General features: G+C 57.7%; 1 protein-coding gene across 2 annotated transcripts in view; it reads right to left on the bottom strand.

Moving 5' to 3' along the window:
- Positions 1 to 23,333, bottom strand: part of SYT7 (synaptotagmin 7) — a 39,706-nt gene that overhangs the window by 3,521 nt on the left and 12,852 nt on the right. The window contains exons 2-12 of one of the 2 annotated variants that reach the window (XM_088534178.1): positions 21,849 to 21,952; positions 20,750 to 20,829; positions 18,687 to 18,818; positions 17,881 to 18,096; positions 14,130 to 14,498; positions 10,968 to 11,093; positions 7,439 to 7,577; positions 5,814 to 6,084; positions 5,086 to 5,255; positions 4,376 to 4,490; positions 4,006 to 4,205 (exon numbers count right to left, since the gene is read on the bottom strand). In XM_088534178.1, coding sequence (XP_088390304.1) covers positions 4,006 to 4,205; positions 4,376 to 4,490; positions 5,086 to 5,255; positions 5,814 to 6,084; positions 7,439 to 7,577; positions 10,968 to 11,093; positions 14,130 to 14,498; positions 17,881 to 18,096; positions 18,687 to 18,818; positions 20,750 to 20,829; positions 21,849 to 21,952 — 1,922 coding nt within the window. The remainder of the gene's footprint in view (positions 1 to 4,005; positions 4,206 to 4,375; positions 4,491 to 5,085; positions 5,256 to 5,813; positions 6,085 to 7,438; positions 7,578 to 10,967; positions 11,094 to 14,129; positions 14,499 to 17,880; positions 18,097 to 18,686; positions 18,819 to 20,749; positions 20,830 to 21,848; positions 21,953 to 23,333) is intronic. The other variant, XM_088534177.1, reaches the window with a different exon arrangement.

Here is a 23,333-nt window from a genome sequence, read left to right as displayed (position 1 = left end):
AAAGGTAACCTCACCTAAACAGGCATGTCCGGTAACTTTGGCCGAACAAGAAGTATGGGGGGGAGTGGATGAGTATCTCCCCCCGTGGGAGGGGGAGGAGCGACCACCCCCCACAGCACCCGAATGGGAGAAGCGACCACCTCCCACAGCGCCTGAATGGGAGAGGGAAAAGCGACCAACCCCCACAGCGCCCGAAATGGAAGTGGACCCAGTTAAAGTACCGATCCCAGATGGATCGGACGATGATAATGCCGTGGTTCAAAAAATGCGACAAGAACTTCGGGGACAGGCAGAGAAAATGACAGAATTATTAGAACAAATGCGGCGACTAGACGGTGGGTCCAAGGCCAGAGATGTGAAGGCAGCCTATAAGGCTGCCCATAGGGCTATAGTCGAAGGGTTGGAAAATGTAGACAAACAATTAGAGCAGTGGGAGGCACGAAAAGATGCCCCTAAGATTCAAAAGAAAGCAGCTGGAGCAAGTGACCCAGCTGAAGAAGGATTGTTGCCGGAGCTCCTAGCCACTTCCACTGCAGGTGGAAGTAATGATGAGGAAATGCCACCTGTTAATCCAACATTTAATGCGGGAGCACGGTATAAAGGGCTCATAGAGAATGCTCAGTTACAAGGAGAATTTGTATTAACACCACTAGCAGCTCCTGTAGTAACGGGAGCCCAGGGCCCCAGGTGGGAACCTCTCGATTGGAAATTTGTTCAAGGCATACAAAAAACAGTAATGCAGTATGGGCACGACAATAAGTTGGTGAGAAATCAGGTCTCCGCTCTGTTTAAATATTCCCATATGGTACCTGCGGATAGCAGAGCGATAATGGAGCTCCTGCTTTCCTCTACCGCTTACATGCTTTGGTTAGCAAAATGGCAGGAAAGATTAGAGGAAAAACAATTGGAGAATCTAAATCGCAGTATGGACGATCCATTAAGGGTTGCCACCCTTGATCAACTGATGGGCAATGGGCGTTACCGGGCAACCGAGGCCCAGGCAGCGCTCCACCCCAGGATACTACAGCAATCAAAAAATGCAGCGCTAGCCACTTTTCTTGCACTACCACAAATAGGAACGCCACAGTTGCCATACACAAAAATAACACAAAAGCCGAATGAGTCTTTTTTCAACTTTGTTGATCGACTGAAGGAAGCCCTGGATATGGCACCTAATGTGCCTGCGGAAATGAAAGCAATATTGGCAAAGGATCTAGCAGTTCAAAACGCGAACCAAACTTGCAAGCAACTGTTAGCTACTTTGCCACCAGGAGCTTCAATTGTCCAAATGATAGAGACCTGTGCCCGAGCGCCATTGATGGAGGAAGAACAGAAGGCAAGAATACATAGTGCGGCTTTGGCCGCAGCAATTAAAGGAGAAAGAATGTCTAGAAAGGAAGACAAGAGATTTCATGGGACATGTTTCCTATGTGGTCGATTAGGACACATGAGGAGGAAGTGTCCTAACAGATTCAGGATGGAAGGTATAGCCCCGAGAGGATTTAATGGGACCTGTACGAGATGTCAAAGGTTCGGGCATAAGGCAGCGGAGTGCCGATCACGGTTCCGCAATAACGGCACGCAGATACGGGGAAACGGGAGCCGCCGCGTTGTGAGGGACGCGGCAAACAAGTATCCCCAGACGATGGCCGCCTCCACGAACTCTCCGCCGCAACCCGAGGAAGCACAGGAGTCAACCTCTCTGTGGCAAAATTCACAGTGATTAGAGACTGACGTGCACATATTAGAATTGATGTGCACTGGTCCCCTGGGGAGGAGCTGAGAGCCAGCGACCCCCCACCTGCCACCCTCCCCCCCCCCCCCAACCACCACCCTCTTCTCCTTCTCCCGCCCCCCAAGCTGCAGTGTCGCTGGGAGCAGGCCAGGGCGGGCGGACAAACCGGACAGAGTAATGAGCAGCGGACAGAAGAGCAGATTTGTGGTCCTCTCAGAGGTGGCAGTGAGGTGCAACTTAGCACAGGAAAATGAGTGAGCTTGACCAGTTATACCAGGAGGCCGAGCAACTGAAAAACCAAATCAGGGATGCTAGGAAAGCATGTGCTAACACCACCTTGGCTCAGATCACAGCCAACATTGACCCCGTGGGGAGAATTCAAATGCGTACTAGAAGAACACTCCGGGGACACTTGGCTAAAATTTACACAATGCACTGGGGGACTGATTCCAGGCTTCTAGTCAGTGCCTCCCAGGATGGCAAGCTTATAATCTGGGACAGCTATGTCTCCTCCTAGCTGGTTATGACGACTTCAATTGCAATGTCTGGGATACACTGAAAGCTGATAGAGCAGGTGTCCTTGCCGGTCATGATAACCGTGTCAGTTGCTTAGGTGTGACTGATGATGGAATGGCAGTGGCAACAGGATCGTGGGACAGCTTCCTCAAGGTCTGGAACTGAAAAGAGTGGCAGACTCCGTGACTGGAAGAACTTTCCAGCGGTTGAAAACTAAAAATGATAGCATATCCAGTCTGACCATACTAACTTGGACCCCCATCCTCCCCAGCTCCAAAGGGCAAGATTTTTTCCTTCTCCTGTTGCTGAAATGAAGAGCACAATTACCTTTCCAAGAAGAATTTCTGTGGTTGTAAGCAAAATGAAATTGTGTATTCCTTTGGGACCATTTTCTTTTGTCTTGGGAATTTAAAAATGAAACATTATCATAAAAGTGTGACCAGAATGATCATGCTTGTGTTTGCAACTATGTTAATTTGTTTTTATTTGTAATATTTGATGCATGATATTGCCAATTTTTGTTTTTTGTAAAAAGAGGGGAAATGCTGAGGATTACAGCCATGTTACTTTGTTTTTTGTAAATGTTGCAATGTTTATTGCTAATTTTTCTTTTTTGGAAAAAAGAGGGGGAGATGTTGGGGCCTTAGTAAGAATATATAGGAAAGTGGAGTTTGTGGGGAACTGGACCGACGCCTAGCAACTGAACACCTGGAGGAGAACCAATCAGCTGGGAGCCTGTAGCCAATGAGTGCTGCTCCTCAGCGCATGCCCACCTGCACCGGTATAAAGCCCTGCTACAGACAACAGCAGGGGGGAGTTGACCTCACTTTGTGTGGAGGTGTTGTTTGCTCTGGCTTGTGGGGAGGGCCCTGGCATTTGGCACGAGAGTGACCCTCGACATGGGTGCTGCTTTAAATCCCCAACCAGACAACTGGGTGAGCCCAGGGAAAGGGTATGCAGAAATGTGACTTCCTCTTGTCAGACCCACTCCAGACCACACTGCCTCACTCGAGTGATGCTGAGTCCGTGAGACAGCACTAGTTGCATCCAGCAGAGCTGCCTGGGCTCTGCAGGTCAAGGGATGGTTTTGGATGTTCCCCAGATACTTGCCACTTGGTGATACAGGCATGCACTTCTATGCTGAGCTGATGGTGCCTGGTACTGTTTCTCTGGACCTGTGGGATTTCTCTTCAACCTCCAACAGCAGTATGCTGAATCCTGCTGTCATGCAATCCCTGCCTGGAGATTTGGCCTTAAGTGTGAGTGGCCAAACTGGTATTGAGCATGTCCAGGTGGAGTGAGTCTGAGAAAAAGCTGTTGGACCACTGTTCATGACCCACTTCTGTGGCTCATATACTGGAGAAGGGCAGAGGCGTGTGACCTGTGGTCACGGTGTGAGCCCACAGTGCTTTTGCAGAGGGAAGGCATGAGATGTGGGCATGCGTGTAAAGAACCATGTGCCTGTGGCCTGTCAGTGATGGCTGGCAGAGCAGGCAAGGATCTGCAATGCTACTGTGGACTTGTACTGTACCTAGTGTCCAAAAGACTTCTCTCTGTTTTGTACTAACATCTCTGCTGCAAACAACTCTCATGTTTCAAAGCCCGTTCCCTGTGCCCCCGAGGTGGGAACTCAGGGGGCAGCCGACCCCAGCCTCTCCTGCCTTCCTGCTGGCCTTCCAGCTCCTGCCTCCCCACCACGGTGCCCCACCGTGTGCCTTCACCCCACACACAGGACGAGCCCTGGCTGGACCCACCTTGCCAATGACATCGTTTCGGCTCAGCCTGTCCTTGTCCATGACGGTGATGACTATGGTTGTCTCACGCAGCCGCTCGGTGGGGATGTCAAAGGCAAAGGACTCATTGAAGACAGGGTTCAGGCACCGCTTCATGACGACTGTCTTTTTCTTCTCTACCCGCTTGTCCTTGTACATCAGCCACACCTTCACATATGGGTCTGGGGGGACAGCACATTTCTCTTAGGCTCTTAGCTAGGACCTTCCTTGAGTCCTGCAAAGTGCAGATGAGCAGGACAGCTTCCCTTCGTGCCTGGGAGGCTTCACGGCAGTGACTGCCAGAGCCAGCAGGACACTGGGCATGCCCAGAGATGGGGACTGGTGCTCATACCTGATGTCCCACCAATGTCCATGGCTTTGAGGTTCCGCGCTTTGATGATGTTCACAACAATGGAGTTGGCAGAGGGGTTGTAGCACAGGGACAGGAGCAGCTCTCCCCGGCTTCCCTGTGAGACAGACGGGCTATTAGGACACATCCCAGAACCTAGATGGGTTATTTAAGATGTTTGAAGCCTTTCTTTAATTTACAACTAAAAATGACCATTGATTTGGGAAAACATAAGATGTTCCTTAAAAGTCAAACTTTTTCCTTCGCTAAACAGCAAAACAGAAACCTTCTTTGTCCTGATATCAAGCAGATGACACAGGCAGGACAGCAAACACAAGGGGACAGCATGTAATCCCTCTGTGCCCCAGTGCTCGTTTTCACAGAACAAAGTCACCCGAGCTCAGGCAGACGTGCTCCCTCAGAGATTTCAGCACGTCTGGCAGCTCAGCTCACCAAGGAACCATTCCTGGACTGGTCAGGCCTTCGGGGACTGGAGATCTGACCAGAGCATTCCCACCTGGGAAGCCCATGGGGCCACCCTCACCAGCACCCATCCCCAGTGTGGCCCAAAGGCCCAGCTCCGATGGGATCTCGCAGCAACCTGGGGTATCAGAGTGACTTGAGGAAGGACTGTCCTCAAGGACATTGGGGTAGGATTAGGAGCATAGCTAACCCCTGCCTGGAAGGTCATGGAGGACAAGCAAGGGCCTTACACTGCCGTCACTGCAGGGCTTCAGATCCTTCCAGAAGGTCTGCATCTGGGTGAGGTCTATTTTGTTGAGGGGGATGGACACCTCCCCAATGGGGTCGTTACGGCTGAAGCGATCGTAGTCCAGGACCTGGAGGTACAGCACCCGCTGCACCACCTTCTCATAGGGGAAACCTGCACCAAAGATGAAGGCAGAGGACACGAGGAGGGAATTTGCCAAGGCACTGGAGAGCAAGTCTAGCCAAAGTGAGCAGCATATATATGTGCTGATACCCTCACGGCTGTTCAGCACCCCTCTACCTTGTCTGGGCTGAAGGGGGAAACTGTTGGCATCTGACACTAGATGAAGAACAGAACTTGGCCCTAGGTCATCAACATACTTTGGAGGAGCTGTATGGCTTCGAGCCATTGCTGTAGCTCTTCACAAGAAAGTCACCCAGGTGCTTTCACAGGTACATATGTGGCCCCAGGCATGCATCACATCCTGTCCAGATTGGGAAGGAGCATGACGTGGACACAGAACAAACACCTGCGGTGACAGCCTGACGTTTGTGGCTCTGCGAACCCTGCTCATCACCGGCAGCTCAGGTTGAGCCAGTCTCGCCAAGTCTCCAGCCTAGGTGTATGGTGGAAGCTGTTTGGGGGCACCTCAGAAAGGGGAAATGGCAGTGCAGAGGGTCAGCCCCAAGCCACGAGACAAGCCCAGCGCAGCCCAACCCAGCCTGCCCTTACCTTCAAAGAGGAAGGTCTCATTCCAGTGTGGATTCAGGTTCTTCCGCTTCACCTTGGTCTCTAGCTTGTGCTTTTTGTCAGGAAGCAGGTAGATCTTGACAAAGGGATCACTTGTGCCACTGAAGTCCTTGGCTGGTAGCTCCTGGGCCTTCATGATCTTGACGGTGAGGGTGGACTCCTGGAAGTTGTAGCCAACGCTGAACTGGATGCGGCCCAGGTTCTCCCGACTGGAGCTGTCGTGTCCCTCGTCGTCCTCGGAGCCTGGGGAGAGCTGTGGCACAGATAGAATGGGCTGAGAGCAGTGGGCTATGGGCATAGATGTGGCCCTTCTGTCAGCAACACATGCCATGGCAGAGGAATGTGCCACCTGTACCATGGTGCAGTCAACATTGTGCTTCTCCTTCTGCTCTGTGGAAGAAACAAGCCCACCCCAACCTCCTCTGGAATGACCTCTGGAGTGATCAACTGGTGCTTGGAAACCCATGTCAGGGCTGGTGACTCCGCTGCTGGCAGGGGTGCTGGCATCCTGTGGCGCAGCCCCCAGTCCTCCCAGCCACCTCTGCCGTGGAGATGTGAACACAGCCCCTCGGCAGAGCTTCCAGGCTCTACCACCCACCCTGCTACCCTCTAGTTCCCCTCTTGGCGCTTACAGGCAGTGGCCACATCTTCTCTGCACCGCTGCCAGCAGACACAGGGCCCTGAGCCCTTTGCTGTGCTTAGACAAATAACTAATCTCCAGATCCATGGCCTCAGGCCCTCACAGTTGTCTGGGGAACTGTCAGAGGGCATCAGCTTCTCCCTCTTTCCCTGCCACAGGCATCTCCTTAGATGACTCCTGGCTCCGCTCCATGCATTCGCTTCCCAGGGATCAGGAGCACCAATTAGCCAAATTCCTGCTGACAGCCCGTCCGTCACATCTCCGGAGTCGGTTCTCTTGTGTGGACCTGCGGCGACGGGCTGTGTCACCTTGCAGGAGCCTCAGCCAACACAGGGGCACATTGGCTGCAACACCTGAGTGCCAGGGGGGAAAGGGAGCTCAGCTGAGTGGGGATGGGATGGGCAGCGTGTGGGAGCAAGGAAGAGCATAGGGAGAGTACGCCGAGATGCCCAGGCTTGTGCACAGGGAGGGAGAGTTCAACCCATGCTGGCACAAACTTCAGCAGGAATGGGGTCTAGGATGATGCTACTCCCTCAGAGCACAGGAGCCCAGAACACGCTACCAGCATTCCGGAGTAACCCAAGAGCTGAGACCTGCAATCTGCCCCAGGGGAACAGCAGCCCCTGTGCCAACCAGGATGGCACAGGGAGCTGGAACAACCCAGAATATCTGGACAGTGACCTGCCATGAAGCAAAACAGCCTGCTTCAACAGCCTGCTCCCCACCTCACACTGAGCCATAGCCCAGAAGGGCTCAGTGATGACTGAGGAGGAAGCCAGGACCCTGGGATGAGCTGCCCACCTCTCCCTAGAACAGTGTCAGCCGAAAACATCTCCGCAACAAATTGGACAGGAAGGAAGCACCAAACAGGCGGTCCCACTGCACAGAACTGCCAGGCAAGGGGTGGGATGGTGTGGGTGTGCAGAGCGGCACTGAGGTCAAGAGCGAGGCCTGTGCCACCACTCACCATAAGCATCTCGCTGGTCAGGGAGTTGACAAGATCCGAGACCGAGGAACGGGGCTCCGTCTTCCGATCAGACTCATCGTGCTGCGGGGTCTGCCCAGGCACAGGGGCTGTATTCACTGCCTTGCCACTGGCCGGTAACCTGGGGAAAGAGACACAGCACCTCAGAGAGGGGCCGAGGGCAGTGAGCGGAGCCAGTGAGGATCTCCCCCAGGCACCGGGAGCCCGCAGGGGCTTCGGATTGCGCCTGCTCTACCAAGAGCTCAGAGCCCCTTTGTGCCTGTGAGGAGCTTCTCTGCCTTCGGCCTTCAGACCGCCTTTCCCCAGCCGCTTCCATGTGCTTTGCCGACGGGCAGGGCCGGGTGCCCATCTGCCAGCTTGGGAGCACGCAGGACCTGGGTGGTGCTGGCTGCACCCAACGGCAGGTCCGGAGCGAGGCAAGAGCAGCTCACAGCAGGGCTGCGCACGCGCCTGCTCCACGCCGCCACAGAAGGTCCCACACAGCCTGTAGCTACGTCCACTTCCCGCCACCTGGTAGCCGCAGCGCCCTTGGCGGTGCCATATAGCAGCCGTAAGGCCACGCTGCTCTCCCAGGCGGCATTGAGAGAAGCTACTGGGCCATCCTGAGCCATCAGCTCTCCCTGGGGGCTTGCTGTGGCTTGCCAGCACAGCGGCGTTTCTCCCTGCTTGGCTCTGCGGTGCATCCACTTGCCTGTCCCTAACCCTCGGGTGCTGCCTGCCACGGTGGTGGCTAAATGCATGGCTAAAATCCCTTCCCCGCTTCCTTCCTTGCTCCATGAGCCGGGGCCCGTCTCCTCTTCCCTGTGCATTCCATGACCCAGCACCACCCCCCTGCTGCAGACAGGTCCCGGGCTGGCAGAGGCAGCCAGTGCCTCCGGCTGCGACTCCAGCGCACGGCCCCGTGCAGCAGGGCTGGGGGCCCGGCAGTACCAGCACTGCGGGAGGACTGCGTGCAACGTGCCAGGAGGAGGGAGCAGCCCTGCAGGACAGGGGCAGGCGCAGAGGGGACACACACTTGCCCACGCGACAGAGCAGCGATGGAGCTGGGCAGGCACACTGTGGGGCCACACTGCCTCATGGCATGGGGACAAGGGGATGCAGAGGCCGGAAGAGGGGCAGTACACGCACACCTGGACAGCCCTCTCTGGCTCACATAACAGAGACAGACCCAAACTCATCCCCCAGAGAGAAGGAGACATGGTGCACATAGCCATAGCTGACGTGGGCGCACACACACACACCAACGCACAGATGCAGGAGAGATGCCCACGTTCACATGTGCACGTTAGTACTTGGACGGATGTAAGCTGACGTTCCCACACAAGCCAAGACACAGTGACAACTCAATGGACTAGGGCACCGAGCGAATCCAAGTGCCCCAACCTATGTCATGGTGGAGCAATGCAGACGCACTGCTGGCACGACACAGACACTGTGCTGAGCACTGGGTACGTACAGCCTCAGATCAACGTGAGCGCAGTGGATATAGGCACACACAGAGGTGCCCGTAGTGAGCTCGAGACACACAGAACACCTGCAGCCGGGCGCATAATGGATGCACGCACACAGTACTAGAGATGCACCAAAAAACTCAGCACGACGGGGATGGTGGGGGACGCGCACGCACGGGGTGACCCATGCAGCGAGGTGCTCACAGGAGCAGCAGCAATGCCCCACACACTTGCACACGCGCACACACAGCGCCACACACACACACAACTTGCCCGCAGAGGCGGGATGGCGCACAGAGTTAAGGAGGAGACCGAGCTAGCTGGAGAGGCAAAGTCAGGTTAGAAACAGGGTGAAAGCAAACGCAGAGGAGACGATGGCCAGTGGTGGGGACCACTCGGTGATTTGTCTGCGAAGCAGCCTGGGAAATGGAGAGCATCGGCGGAGGTCACAGGACAGCGGGAGAGAGCGCGAGAAGAGAGCGTGAGAGAGGAGGTGCCGCATCGTCCAGCGCAGGACCACCAGCCCACTGCCTGCGGGGAGGGAAGGGGGGAAAGAGAGGAGCAGGGCGGATGGACAGAGGTTAGTCAATGGAGGACAGACACAACGAGGCATGTGGCTGGAGCCACCGGGGCTGGGCTGCAAGGAAGAAGCAGAGACATGGGGACAGAGGAGACAGTTCACAGCCGAGCAGCACACGGTGACCAGGAGCGCTGGGCAGGGAGGCAAGAGTGTGGAGGATTCTGAAACCAGCCCCGTGTCCTCAAAGGCCAGCTTGCCCCTCCACCACCACCAACTGAATCCCCTCACATCCCACCAGGCTGGAGGGGGCTAGGGTCCCGGGGACCAGGGAGGGACACAGAGGTTTGGGGACAAGCTTTGGCTGGGAAGGTGGGAGAGGACACTGAGATGCTGAGGGTCTGCATGGGGATGGGGCCTTTCAAACCAGAGACTGGGACTAACAGATGAGCAAAGGGACAGAAGAGCAGAACCAGCTACAGCCCTCGGGCATCCCCGTGCAGCCCTGTGTGTCAGGGAGGTGCTAGGGGCGCAGAGCCAGGTACCAGGGAGGCCTGGCAGTGCTGGCGCCTGCCACTCCAGTGCTCTGGGTGGGGACAGGCTGCACCATGTGATGCCAGGGAGGCAAGTGCTAAAACGCAGAGCGAAACGCAACCCGAGTGAGGTAAAAATAGTTGGCGGGCGAGAACGGTGCCAGTTTGTTAACATGCCGATCACGCGGGGAGCTGGTGCCTACCTGCTTCACACCTCTCCCCTGCTCGAGAGGGGATTAACACCCAGATTAACACCCGCTTCCCGTAGCTTAGGGCCCCTTGGCTCCATCCAGCCTTTCACAGCAGCTGCAGCTTTGGGCTTCCCAGATTTTGACAGCAGCACGGGCTGCCCTGCTGCCCCAGGGCTCACCCGGGCCAGCGGCGCTTGGGGCCTGCCCACAAGCCCTGGCTGGACAAGCCGCTGCCCTGGGCGGCTTCGTGGAGCTGAAGGGGATCTGGTCCCCCAGCAGGCAAGAGCAGATGGCCTCTGCTGGGATCTGTGCTTCAGCAGCATGTGCAGTGCCCGCGGGCAATGCACAACTGATCCTCGAGGCGGGGGAACGCACTCTCTGCAAATACAGCAACTTCTGGGGGTCTCCTCTGCGTTGTCCCTTCTCCCAGGCTGGGTGTCTCTCTGCTGTCCCATTCCCTCCCTCTGGGCTCCCCTCCGTACTGCCCCCAAGCACGCATCCCAACCGCATGCACACAGCGCAGGGCAAGATGGAGGTGGATGATGGGGGAGGGAAGAGGGGAAGGTGGGAGGGAGAGGGAGAGGGTTGGGGGTCTGCTCGGTGTAGTGACTCCAGAGGGAGGAGCACCGTGGGCACCAGCGGGTTAGGGGTGCTGCCAGCGTCCGCAAACGTCACCGTGCCCGGTGCCCGGGCTGCCTGATGTGCCACCCTCTGCCGCTCCAACCTTCACGCTCCGTGAGGCCAGCCTCCTCCTCCTCCAACCCTGGCTGAGGCCCTCGTCGCCTCCTCCTGCAGGACCGCCCTCTTCCTTACTCATACCTCTTGTCCCCCTCAGCGTTCGGCTGGTTCGGCTCTGTCCCAGCGGGCTGCAGGTCGGGGATATTGGCAAAGTCATCTTGCTCTGAGAGTCCCAAAACCAGGGATAGCACGACCATCCGGCCTTCCCTGCCCACGTGGTCCCGCACAGGGGGAAGAGGAAGGAAAACAGAAGAGAAAGAGAGAGGAGAACAAAGCATCAGACAGGAAAGCTGGAGAAGAAACAGCCCCACAGGCTCACCACAGAGTGGAAGGGGCAGCGTGCAAGAGGTTGGCTGGGGAGGAGGCTGGAGGCTCCCGGGAGGGAGCGTTGCGTTTCCATAGCCCTCCCTCCATCCCTGAGGCAAGGAGGCCAGGGCCCAGCCGGAGCATGCAGGACTGCGCAGTGCTCTGGAGGCCATCTGGGGCCATTAAACCCCTCTGGTGTAATGAAGCAGGGGACACGTGTTGCCTGTGGCGCCGAGGACCAGGCTGCCAGGCACTGTGTCAGCTTCGACTGGAGGCCAGTGCCACTGAACAGAGCACTCACCCAAGAAGGCTCTTTGACCTCGGCAGGCAGGTGGCCAGAGCTGCACGTCTAGAGGCTGCTGGCCCCAGCCCAGCAAGACAGCGAGCCCGCACAGCGTGTCACTGTCTCACATGGCTGTGGCCACCCTTCTGCCCCCTACACCGTGTCCATGGTGGGAGGCGAGTGCCAGGCAGGACTTGGGCAGGCGCTGCCCAAGCAGTACTGCTCCTTGGGGAGGCTGCACACCACATTCCTCCCTCTGGATGGCACTTGTGGGCTCTGCCCTGCTCGGAGATGTCACTGAAATGAGCTGGCAAAGTGCCACCAAGGGGGAAACAGTGCCAAGAGAGGCGAGGAGCATGACCAGTGATGAGGGATGATGTTGCATGAAGATAGAGGAGGGACAGGAGCCTGCCTCCCATGAGAGGAGCTGTGGGAAGCCACGGGACAGACACAGGGTGGTATGAAAGAGCAGTGAGGACAGGCAGGGGGACCCGGGAGCACCGGGATCCCTCACCACAAGGTGCTGCAGAAGGGTCAGGGGCACAGTACAGTGAGGCCAGAGAAACTCCTGGTGGAGATGGCTACCAGCAGCAAGCAAAGGCCAGGGGAGAAATCCTCCTCCAGCTGTAGAGAGAAGCAGAGCTGAGTATATTAGGGACACTGACCCCCTCACATGCTCTCCCTTCTCCTTTAAGCATTCTTGCCTCCTGCTGGCAAGGGCCATATACAGGACCTGCTGGCAAAGGGATTGTTTTGAGGGAATACAAAGCACTTGGGCTGTGTCTGACCTCCTTCCCCTTGCGAATGCGGCAGGTGCTCAAGGCACCCAGCTCCCTGCTTGCTCCTGGAGTGTGTGCTGCCCTATTTTCACCCTCTGGAGGCTCTGGAACACTGTCTTTTCCCCCAAGGAGGGCCTTGTGGATGACGCCACACAGTTAGCGCAGCCTCTCCAAGCCCATGGCTGCATTTGCATTGCAGCACAGGGGAGCAAGGCAGGAGGGTAAACAGAATAAAGAGCACAAGCAAAGTTAATGGCTTTGGAAAGCAACAGTGGTAAATGGCAATGACTCCTCCACAGGGAAACAGTGCAATTGCTCTGCACATCCCTGCTCTGTGGATACTCCCCCCTGCTGCCAATTAAGGCTGGAACCAGCGATGATGCTGGGTAAACAGGGAGGAATATGACCCTCAGGATAGCTGAGATTCATCTATAAATCAGGAAGGCAGCAAATGGAGCTTGCTACGAACCTCTCTTGGAGAGGCCAGGAGGCAGACACTCAACAGTGACATGCAAGTGGAGGGGAAGGGGGTGTGAACAGCCCAGAAGCAGGCTGGCATTAATCACATATCAGCTAACCATGAGGAAGGTGGCTACAGGGGTTAGTGACGCCGGCACTACGGCTTTCATCTGCCGGGGGAAGATGGCAGAGGAACCCGGGAAGGACAATTTGGGCTATCCTTGCAAGCAGGAGAAGGGTTAAATGATTTTACTCGGGTTGCTCCGGGGAGTCAGTAGCAGAGTGGGTAACCAAATGTGCATCTCTGAGGGACTTGTCCTTCTGACATAACCCTGCTGCCAAAGGAACTGCTTGTGCTGACACGAGGGTGAGATCTTGCTTGCTGCCTCTACCCCTGCAAGAAGCGTAACCGTGACCTGGAGCATCTCTGGGGGTGAATGGAAACTAGCAGGGATGGGTGAGGGCACTGGGAGGACATGTTCTGGAGTGACAATGTCATGTGCTGAGATATGGAGACAGCAGGGACTCAGATTAGTCCTCAGCGTTTGAGATTTAAAAGCCACCACTGATAGGAGATACATTCAAGACAGATTAAAGATCACACGCCTCAAGCAGCTCTAACAAAGCTGTATTTGCAGATCACAGCGGAGGCTGATAGGCCCCAATATCAGGGCTGAGCAGACAGTCACCCCAGTGCAAGGGGCACCGTCAGCAGGGCTGCCTCCCGCTCCTGCTCAGGGAACATTGCTTCCACAGCACCATGGACACGTGTCTGGCAGCTGTCCCACGGGGTGACAAATTCCTCCCCGGGGAAACGTCTCGGCACGCACAGGTGAGGCTGTGAGCAGAGCACTCAGCAGTGGCCTGGCCTCTTGGGCGCACAACCCAAACCCCCTCCTCGCAAGGCTGCGATTCACCCCGTTCCACATTAGGCAGCCAAAGAGCTCGCGGACAGATCCAAGCCTCCCTGTGTTACAGGGGGCAAGGTCAGACCTTTCCCACTTTGACCACAGAGCGAGGACTCCACATCCATTCCTGCAAACCAGGAGAGCCCCCGCGCCCCACCATGGACCAAAAGGCACCCCCGGAGCAACAAGCCCTTTCTGCAAAAGCAGCCGTGCTGGTCAGCTATGTGGTGGGTGACTTGCCGTGAAGCCCCCATGCAAAGCAAACATGACCCAGCTATCCCAGGGAGCGTATGAAATGTGTCCCCAACCACTGGTCGTGGGGGAAGCCCATCCCTCTGCCTGTCCTCAGGTACTTAAGAGGCAACGGAGCTGCAGGGCCCATGTCTTCCCACAGCCCCACTCGCAAGGGCCCCATGCAGAGTGGCACAGAGCGCAGCCCTGCTGCTACTGAGACAGGGACCTTCAGGAGGAGAGAGCAAAGGAAAGAAAAACAAGAGAGAGAACTTACAGAAAGGACTTCATGTCCAAGCCTCGGTTGCGAATTTGCCCCACCACATGGTCCCAGCTGCCGGGATTGGAGCGGCTCCGGCCACCCGCCGTCCGGTGTTTGGAGCCGGCGGTGATGCCCTGGCGCGCCTGGCCGCCACGGTAGCCTCGGGGGTTGCTGGTGCTGGAGGAGGAGCCGCTGTGGGCCTGGAGGTGACCCAGGCTCTGGCTGGTGGTGGGCTGGCTGTGGTTGGCCCGCTGGTGCTGGCTGAGGGGCTGTTGCAGACTTTGCTGGCGTATGAGCGTGCGGGGCCTCTGGCATTTGGGATCGCCTGCTGAGGTGGGGATATACTCAAGGGTAGTGGCTGTGGACAAGGTGGAGTCCTCGAAACTTAGGGAGAGGAAGGGCAAAGGAGAGGAAAGAAAGGAGAAGAAGGTGAAGGGGCAAAATTGGAGGAAGGAAAAGAAGAGCGTTAGAGAGAAGATGCCCCAGCGCAGGGAGCGCTCCGACAGGGGCCAGCGGATGCAGCGACTGGTCTCTCCAGCTGTCGGCCCCGTCTCAGTCTCTTCAGAAGCACGAGGCTCTTGCGCCATGGCCATCTTGCCTGCGTGCCCTGCCTGCGCCCGCTGGGCGCTCTCCGATCCTGCTGGGCTGTGGCCCTGCTGCATCCATCCAGCTCGGCGCCCTCCCACTCCCGTGGCTGGCGAGCAGCTGGCGCCTTCCCAGCGCGCCGGCCGACCTCGTTTGAGAGCTAACTAGGTTGCTGCGTGAAGGCGAGTCCCTCGGTGTCCGTGCAGCTCCCGCTCATGTGCTGCAAGCCAGCCCGTCCCCCCGTCCCTCCCACCCTGGCGCCCAGCCCTCCATCACCCGTGGCGTCAGGTCTTCCCTGCCCCGCAGGAAGCAGGGGGACTAGAGCTGAGCAGGACTGGGACAGCAAGTGGGATGTCCCTGGGGGACAAGCCAGATGCTCTGCACCGCGATACTGCTGAGCAGCAGGGAGACGAACCTCCATTCACAGCAGCAAGGGTGGTGAGAGGGGCTCAGACCTGGCCGCAGCCACCCCCTAGCCCCGCTGGGAGCAAGGAAGAACCCACAGGCCCATGCCAGAGCATTGGATGGGCTTCACTTGGGCAGTAGAGAAGCATGAGGAGAGCAGGGGAGGCGGCTGCAGCAGGGAGGGTAGTGGTGCCAACAGCTAGCCATGCAGCTAGCCCCCCAGCGGGGCCTGTGGCCACACGGAGCACATGCAGCAAGGCACGAGCAGCCCTGGCAAAGCGCCCAGCGCGGCCCCGGCGGCCAGGCACAGCCCAGCTCCCAGAGGCCATGCGTTCCCCACCTCGTGACTCCAGGCAGCCAGCAAACAGGGCAAAGTGGCTCCCCAGGGAGCTCACGGCTAATCACAAGACGGGACATGTTGTGTGGCCCATGTATGAGGCTGAAGCTCAGCCTTGCATTCTGCTGGTGCCTGGCACTACCACTTAAACCCACCTGGAGCTGCAACATGCTTGCTGCTGGTAGTCAGAAGGGACCCATGATAAAACATATCCCCGGGTGTCCGCTGAGCCACGCCAGGGTGTGCGAGCTGGACACATGCGCAGAAAAGGTCCAACATTGTTGGGAAGCTCCTCCAGCAACCTGCAGCACCATGCGATGCAGGGAGGTCCAGACACCATATCTAGGTCTGTTGGGGGTCCCCCCGCGTATGAAGACAGCCAGATAGCCGCAGCTCCAGAGCCACAGACCCTCCTGGGATCACTATCCCTGCCCAGCATGGGGGGAGATCGCCTTCACTAGCAGCAGCCCACTCTCCTGCTGCTGCCCCAGGGGCCAGGCTGGGGCGATGGCTGCAGCCAAATGTGGCAAACGGTGGGGAGAGAGAGAGGAAGAAAATCAAAAAAAAAAAAAGTGAAAAAAAAAGGAAAAAAAAAAGAAAGAGTGAGAATGAAAGCAAGAAGGGAGGGAAGTTCGGAGGAGCATGGAGCCCTCCCGCCCCATGGACATGGGCCTGGCCCAGCTCTAGGGCCAGGACGCCGAGGCAGCGGGCGAACGCCTTGCCCAGGCACCGTGCCTCTCGCAGCTCCCCCTCCACCTGCCGCTGACCTTGTTTCAGTTTTCTATCAACTCCTAAATTAGTTCAATTTACAACCTCTCAGTCACAGCAAACTAAATCTGGCTTTGCTCGGCCCAGAGCCAGCTGAGACGCGAGCTCCTGGCGGCAGCACCACGAGGGAGCTGGGCTGGCGCCCGGGGTGCCCGTCCTGGGTGCCCCAGCGCCCGCGAGTGCCATGGGCCACCGTGCCACCACCCTGCACAAAGATGTGGGGAGGCACCGCGCAGCTCTTCAGCCCACACTAATCGCAGCTGGGTCGTGAGGCACGGAAAGGAGGCACAGAGCAGCATGAACGCCACAGAAATCGAGACCAAGGCAGATCCTTTGGGCAACGAACGCGGAGGCAGGAGGCGTCAAAGGTGGTTTCCCGACCCCCTTAACTCTGCTCTGCAGCCCCCTCCAAAACATTCTGTATGTGTGACAGGGGCCAGCCAGGCTACCAGAGCTGAGTACAACACATTGGCTCCATCCATCCAGCTCTTGGCTGCAACATCTTACAACCGTGGAGCAGAAAGAGCCTTTTCCAAGTTGGAAGCCTTTGCACCTGCTGGGATGGGTTTGGGGGGATGCGGGGCGGTGAAGCCACGAGCCACAGCCCAGGGGATTTCAGCCTGGCTTTGAGTCACAGCGAGTGGAGGTGAAGAAACACTCCAAGTTTCCCATCTGCGGACGTTTGCACAGCATCTGCGGACTGCCTTTTCTTAGCCACGCTTCCTACAGCCTGCAGGAGCGGCGCAGACCCCTGGCAGGTTTCAGCTCCCTGCCGATGGAGGGGATGGAAGACATCCCATTTTGCTGCAAAGCCTCAGCGCAAGCCTGCCTTCCTCTCCTCGTCCTCGCCTGTCGCCAGCGCACACCTCCCACCCACCACACTGGAGCACATGACCAACACCAAGCTGGAAAAGGGAAGCGGGAGGGGAAAGTTGCACTTTTAGGGGGGCCACAAGATGTACCAGGGAGGACCCCCCAGAGAAGCTGGGTCCAGGAGCTTTATCTGACAGCTCCTGACTTTCACACTTTTTTTTTTCTTTCTTTTTTTTTCCCTCTAATAGCACAGTCGGAACAAGACCGGTGTGAGAGGTACTTCAGATTTCGCCTTGACATTTCCACAGGAAACGCTTGCATGATGGCACTTTGCAGCGGTGTGCAATGACACGCTTGTCCTTTCCATGGGACTGCTTTGCCGGGTCCCTAGATAAGGCAGGCAAGCGTGTCTGCTATTCAGGGAATCATAGGACAACATGGTGTTTGAATTAACTACCGAGTCTGCCACACTTCAGCACAGGAAATACGAATGGAGATCAGGAACGTGGGACTAATCCCACAGCCCTGATGGATAGATTAACTCCACCTAACTCAGCAGAGTGATTCTGATTTTCCCAAGCTGAGGAGCTCATCCAAGATCTTTACTCTGGCTGTTTGAGCAGAAATGACAAAAGCCCCATGTGCTCTCAAAAAGGCTGTCCCCCAGATCTCCCCTGGGGAACTAGAGCAGCCCACGAGGCAGCAGAGGAGCCTCGTGATGCCACAGACGGGCTGAGCCCCAGGGGGCCTCTCTCCTCCCTCCGTCACCATTACCCCAGCCCTTGGAGTCCTGGCCCATGGTGACCATGGCAGTGGCCCCGGCAGGGGCCATGCCGTGGGCTGTGCGTGCTCACTCACTTGGAGAGGCTGAGCTTCCCCGCAGCCAAGTGGCTCTGCACCGTGTGCCAGCGGCCTCGGCCAGCCTTCCCCGTGCCGGGCTCGCTGTGGGCAGAGACGCTGCTCTTCATGCCGTCCTCGCCGAGGCGCTGCTTCTCGCCGGGGCGGCCGTCCCGCTCACCCGCCAGCCCCGCCGCGGCCGACGCCGTCAGCTTGGCCCCTGACAACAGAGAGCCACTGGGCCGGGCCGCCGGGCCAGACCCCCCAAGACAGACACGGAGGGGGTGGCGGAGAGGGGGGAGAGCCAGGGGAGGAGGCAGACGGACAGACGGACGGACAAGAGACGGACAGAGAGAGAGAGAGAGAGAGAGACGTCAGCACTGCAAAAGGAGGGGGCCCTGGCATGGCGGCACCTCATCCACAGAGGGAGGTCGTGATGGTGGCAAAACCAAACAAAAAGGAAAAAAAAGAAAAAAAAAAGAAAAAAAGAAACCCAAAATAATAAAGGTAGGGGGAGAAGGGGAGGTAAATAAAAGGTTCTCGCTCATCCCGGACTGGGCAAACGGCGTAGAGAGCTGCTCAGGAGAGGCGCCGGGGAGAGAAAAGCCGTGTTAGTGAGTGAACCGGCGCCGCGGGGACGGTGCCGGAGAGGGGTCCCCACCGCGCGAGCCCGGCCCCACGGCACCCAGAGCGGGCGGGAAGGGTTGCTCATTCCCACGGGCACCGGCCCATGACGGGGGTGCGGGGGCAGCCGGGAGCGGGGCAGGCCGGCAGGGGCTGCTCGGATACTCACGGGGTGCGACCGGAGCAGGCAAAGAGAGACTCACTTGAGGGAAAGCCGTGGATCACCGTACGGGGCGTAGGGTGAAATGTTTAGGATAAACTCCTTGGGAGGGTAGGAACTCCATTTCTGCTGCACTGTGTTGTCATTGTTATTCCAAAAGTCTCTGTCTAGATCGCTACAGCGGCGGCCGGAGACGAAAGGAGAAAGAAAAGGGAAATACAAAAGAGAGAACCTGAATGCCTGTGAGGGGAGGAAGGAGCGAATGTCCGGCAGCCCTACTCCCACCAGGGTGCCGAGCCGAGTCCTCCTGCAAAGAAAATTGGTGGCGCCTGGCCGCGCCGGGCACACTCACGCGCACAGCCCTTGGACACGTATACACACACACATGCACACGGGCACGCAAACACACACGGAGGGGAACAAAACGGGAAGGGCTGCAGGGGGATGGCGCCTCTGCCAGCTGGAAAGCAGAGAAGGATGCAGTGCAGGATGGTGACAGCAGCAAGTGCCCCCCTGGCTCCTGAGGCCATCTGTATCCCTCGTTGGTGCCGGAGTGGGATGCAAAGAAGCTTTGCAGGGCCTAACCCGCAGGTCCAGCCAGGGCCAGGGTTGCTGGGATCTCCAGTGTGCCTTTGGGAGCGCATCAGGTCAAGGCACGCTCCAGTCACCTCTCCAGGAGCTGCGTCCAGCAGGATTCCCAGGGTCAGCATCTACCACCAGGTACCAGGTTATAATCTGAGACAGGAGGAGGCGTCATCCACACAGCATGGTCTAGCACCAGCACCCCTTCCCACGCAGCTGAGTGAATCCCTCCAGGTGCAGGGCAGTTTCCTGTGGAATCCAGCATCCACAGGCAAGCCTGCTTCTGCCCTGCTCCCCTCGTCAGGCTTGTGAGAGGCTGCTCTTAGGCCCCTGGGTTCTGTGCCGCTCCTGTTACCCTGCTGTGTGCAGCCCCCATCTTGCTGCCCCAAGGTCCAGATGTGCTGCTGCCCACCCGGTGCCTGCTCTGATGCAGGCACGAGCCCTCCTGCCGAAGGTGGGCTCCAGCTGAGTCCTGTCCTGCTCCAAATGGGCCCCCCAGCACTGTGGAGAGATCAGACGGGAGCCTGATCTCCATCCACATCGCGTCCTGACTTCAGCGTCCCCGTGTCCAACTCAACGCCTCCAGGAGCCGACAAGCTGCGGCCTTTGAAGCTCAGCCTGTGGCAGGCAGCTTGGGGACTTCAAAGGCTGCTGATGGGCTGCGTGCGTGCGCTTGGCCCTTGCTCGGGCCCCCTACAGCTTCAGCATTCTGGAGTGCCGCATGGAGCCTCTCAGAGCCCTGGGAGCTACACGTGCCCTTGGCTCGTCCCTCAGGCGGGCGCATGCTGGCTCGTGTGGTGGCAGCGCACAGCACACCGGCTGGCATTGCACCGCGGGACAGCAACGCAGCCCGGGGTAGAAGGGGCATGTCGCGCAACAGGGCACATAGGAGGTTGGACTGGAGCTCTCCTTCACCCCGCAGAGTCCCCCACTTTCCATATATCCCCCCCAGCATGGACCCTCCCGGCCCAGGCCCACACTCTACTGTGGGTTTTCGTCCCAGCTTTGCCCAGCTGGCATCATTGCCTGTCCTCCTTCCCACTGCCACTGCAGCATCCAGCCCCAGGTCTCAGCTTATCCCTGCCATGAAACGAGCCCTGCCTGGAAGAGTCCCTGCAGCTCCATCCCAGCAGCCCCAGGACTTGTTTCACGGACTCAGGAGGAGGCTGGAGAGAGCTGTGATACCCCGGCTTAGTGTCGAATCAAGGGGCAGCCCTCCAGAGCTGCCCTGCTGCTGGGGCGGAGGGGACCCAGGGACACCTCTGCCCTGATGAAAGGGGTGGTGAGGATAACAGGGGGAAGGCTAAGCTGTGGCAAGGGGCTCATTAGCCCTCCCAGGCCTCTGGGAGCTTAGAGCAAAGAGGACGGCCATGCCTGTCCCCCAGGAGGCACCTTCCTACGTGGCAGGGACAGGGTGCCCCAACAGATACCCGGCATGTTAGCATGCACCCTGTGCAGGCAGGACGCACCACCGGCCTGCGCCATTGCAGCCACAGCCCTCTCCCCGCTCCGCCTGGCACCTACTTGATGGTTTTCTTTTCACTGCGGCCTCGACTGGAGTCTGGGGTCCCCACGGTCTCCAGGGATGTCTTGTAACGCTTACCCTGCAGCGAGAGGAGACACGTGGTCACAGCCAGGGCATTTCAGCCCTCCAGGAGTGCCCACCCCGATCCCAAGGCCTGGACGGCGGGGACAGGCCCTGGTGGCAATGGTGCCGCTATCGGCGACTTCACGGATACCCCTCTGGGAGCAGGAAAGTTTGGTGCTGACCTAGATTTTGCCCCTTGCAGTATCCAGTTTGTCACTTTGCTGCTGCAGCTGCTGCCTGCTGGTCAGGTGGTATCCTGCTGCACAGGGCAGGAAAACGCTCAATGCTTCTGCCTTGGGCCCTTAGGAAGGCGCAAGGGCTCCAAGAAAGCACCTTTGGGCAGCACTCCTTGCTGTGGATGCTCCCTGCATCCTCGCTCCTTGCAAAGGGAAGGCAAATGTAGGGCATGTGGCCCACAGGGCTTCAAGGGCAGGGGAAGAACACTAGCCTCCATGCACAGTCACCTCAAGCACTACCCCAGCACTGTGTCGACAGGGGAAGAGCAGGTAATTTTAGGATTAATTGAGCCTGTGTTAATTGAGTTTATGCCCCCCCCCCAAAAAAAAAAGGGGGGGGGGGGAGAATTGCTGTACAGTAATGAAGCCAGTGCCTGCTTCTAACTGGGACTTGCAATCAGGGCGCTTGGTAGCGATTTCCGACAGCAGGTTCAACCTGCTGCTCTGTTCCAGGGCAGACAAGAGCTCAATTAATGCCAATTAGTGCACAATTAGCAGTGAAGGCTGATCCACACAGGTGTGGGGAGGCCGTACGAGGAGGGGAGCAGGGCTGGCTGCACAGGCTGCTGCCCGCGTTGACCCTCCTGGCCTCAGTGCAAGCTGCTCAGGAAAAGGCATTTTCTCCTTCTCCGCAGCGTCTCTAAAGAAGGGCATCTGGGGGCACCACTGGCCTCCCCCAATCCCCAGAGGGTGGTGCACGGGGTGCAAACAGATGCAATACCCACGGCCCACGATGATACACTGGGGTGGGCTCTGCAGGGGCGCTCCTGTTTCCCTGCCATCCCACGGACACACTCACCAGTTTACGTTGGCACCACTGGCAGATCCCGCAGAGGACGATGGTGACACTAAGGCTGACGGTGATGATGGCAGAGACGAGGATGACATCGCGGGAGGGAGCCCCTGCAGGGAGAACAGAGCAGAACCATCACTTACCGTGGGGATAGCAAGGGTGTCTGCATGCAGGACCCCACAGTGCCCAGCACTGACCCCACAGCACCCAGTGAATGGAAGCCACCCTCCTACCACGCTCCATGTGGGAGAGCCAGGAGCCCCTTGGCTCTGCTGCTGCAGGTGCCAAGCACTGCATGAGATGCCCCATCCCAGGCACCTTGTGCAGTGCTCTGGCCACAGTCATTCTGCCTTATGGATTCTCTTTTTAGATTAGCCAAAACCATGCAAATTCACCCCAAATGGCAGAGCGGGATCTTGGCCGGGCAAGTGGGAGCTCAAGCTCCAGGATCTCCGGCTCCTCCCAAAAATGCATCCCCACATTGGTGTGTCTGGAGCAAGAGCAGGGTCCCAGCATCACCAGGGGAAGGTAGTGGGGCCAGAAAGCCCCTGGTGCCACAGGGTGACTGCTTCTACCCGAACCACTGCCAATGCCTCAGCTCTGGGAGCAACACAGAGCCGCAGAGCCAACAGCATCCCATTCTCCATGGGGCCCCTGCGTGCCAGGAAGCCACCCACAGCAGCAAGCGGAGAGGCCAGAGTGAGTCTGCCCATGGCCATATAAATATTAAACAATAATCATTAATAATTAATTCACTGGCAGACCTTGTTATTGTAATGAAATTTGCCAGTGGCGCAGATGCTGGGATGAGTCAGAGGATCTAAGCAGCCAGAACCAGGGCGCGGAGGAGTTCCTAGGCTGGTAGTGCCCATTGCCACCGCAGGGGCTAGGGCAACAGGCATGTCAGGATATCCTGGGGAGAGTTCAGCAGGGACAAGCTGAACATGCCCTGCTTCCATGTCTCCAGGAGCTTTTCCCCAGCACAGCACCCAATGGCCCCACTTGTTGCAGAGGCCTCCTCAGAGATGGGACACAGGCACATATGTGGGAATCGCCTGCCTTTTGCCATGGACACATGGCTCTTCACCCAGCCTTGGACAAGGGCAAAACCAAAGCGGACATCTCAGCCCGTTTGCTATCTCTCTTCCTTCACAGAATCACAGAATGGTTGAGGTTGAAAGAGGCCTTTAAAGACCACCTAGCTCAACCTGCCTGATCAAGCAGAGTCGCGTAACGCCTGTTGCCCAGGACTGTGTCCAGGCAACTTCTGAATATCTCCAAGGAAGCACACAACCACAACCTCTCTAGGCAATCTGTTCCAGTGCTCTGTCACCCTAACGGTAAATAAGTTCTTTCTCAAATGCAGAGGAAACTTCCTGTGTTTCAATTTGTACCCACTACCCCTTGTCCTATCTCTGGCCACCAGCAATAAGAGCTTGGCCGCATCCTCTTTACATCCTCCCCTCAGGTATTTGTACATGTTGATAAGAT

The sequence above is a fragment of the Tinamus guttatus genome, unplaced genomic scaffold (assembly GCF_059628265.1).
Source record: "Tinamus guttatus ecotype Peru unplaced genomic scaffold, ASM5962826v1 Tinamus_guttatus_pri_ptg000546l, whole genome shotgun sequence".
Lineage (NCBI taxonomy): Eukaryota > Metazoa > Chordata > Aves > Tinamiformes > Tinamidae > Tinamus > Tinamus guttatus.
Note: the sequence above shows the minus strand (reverse complement) of the source record. Positions and strands in the feature narration are given on the sequence as shown.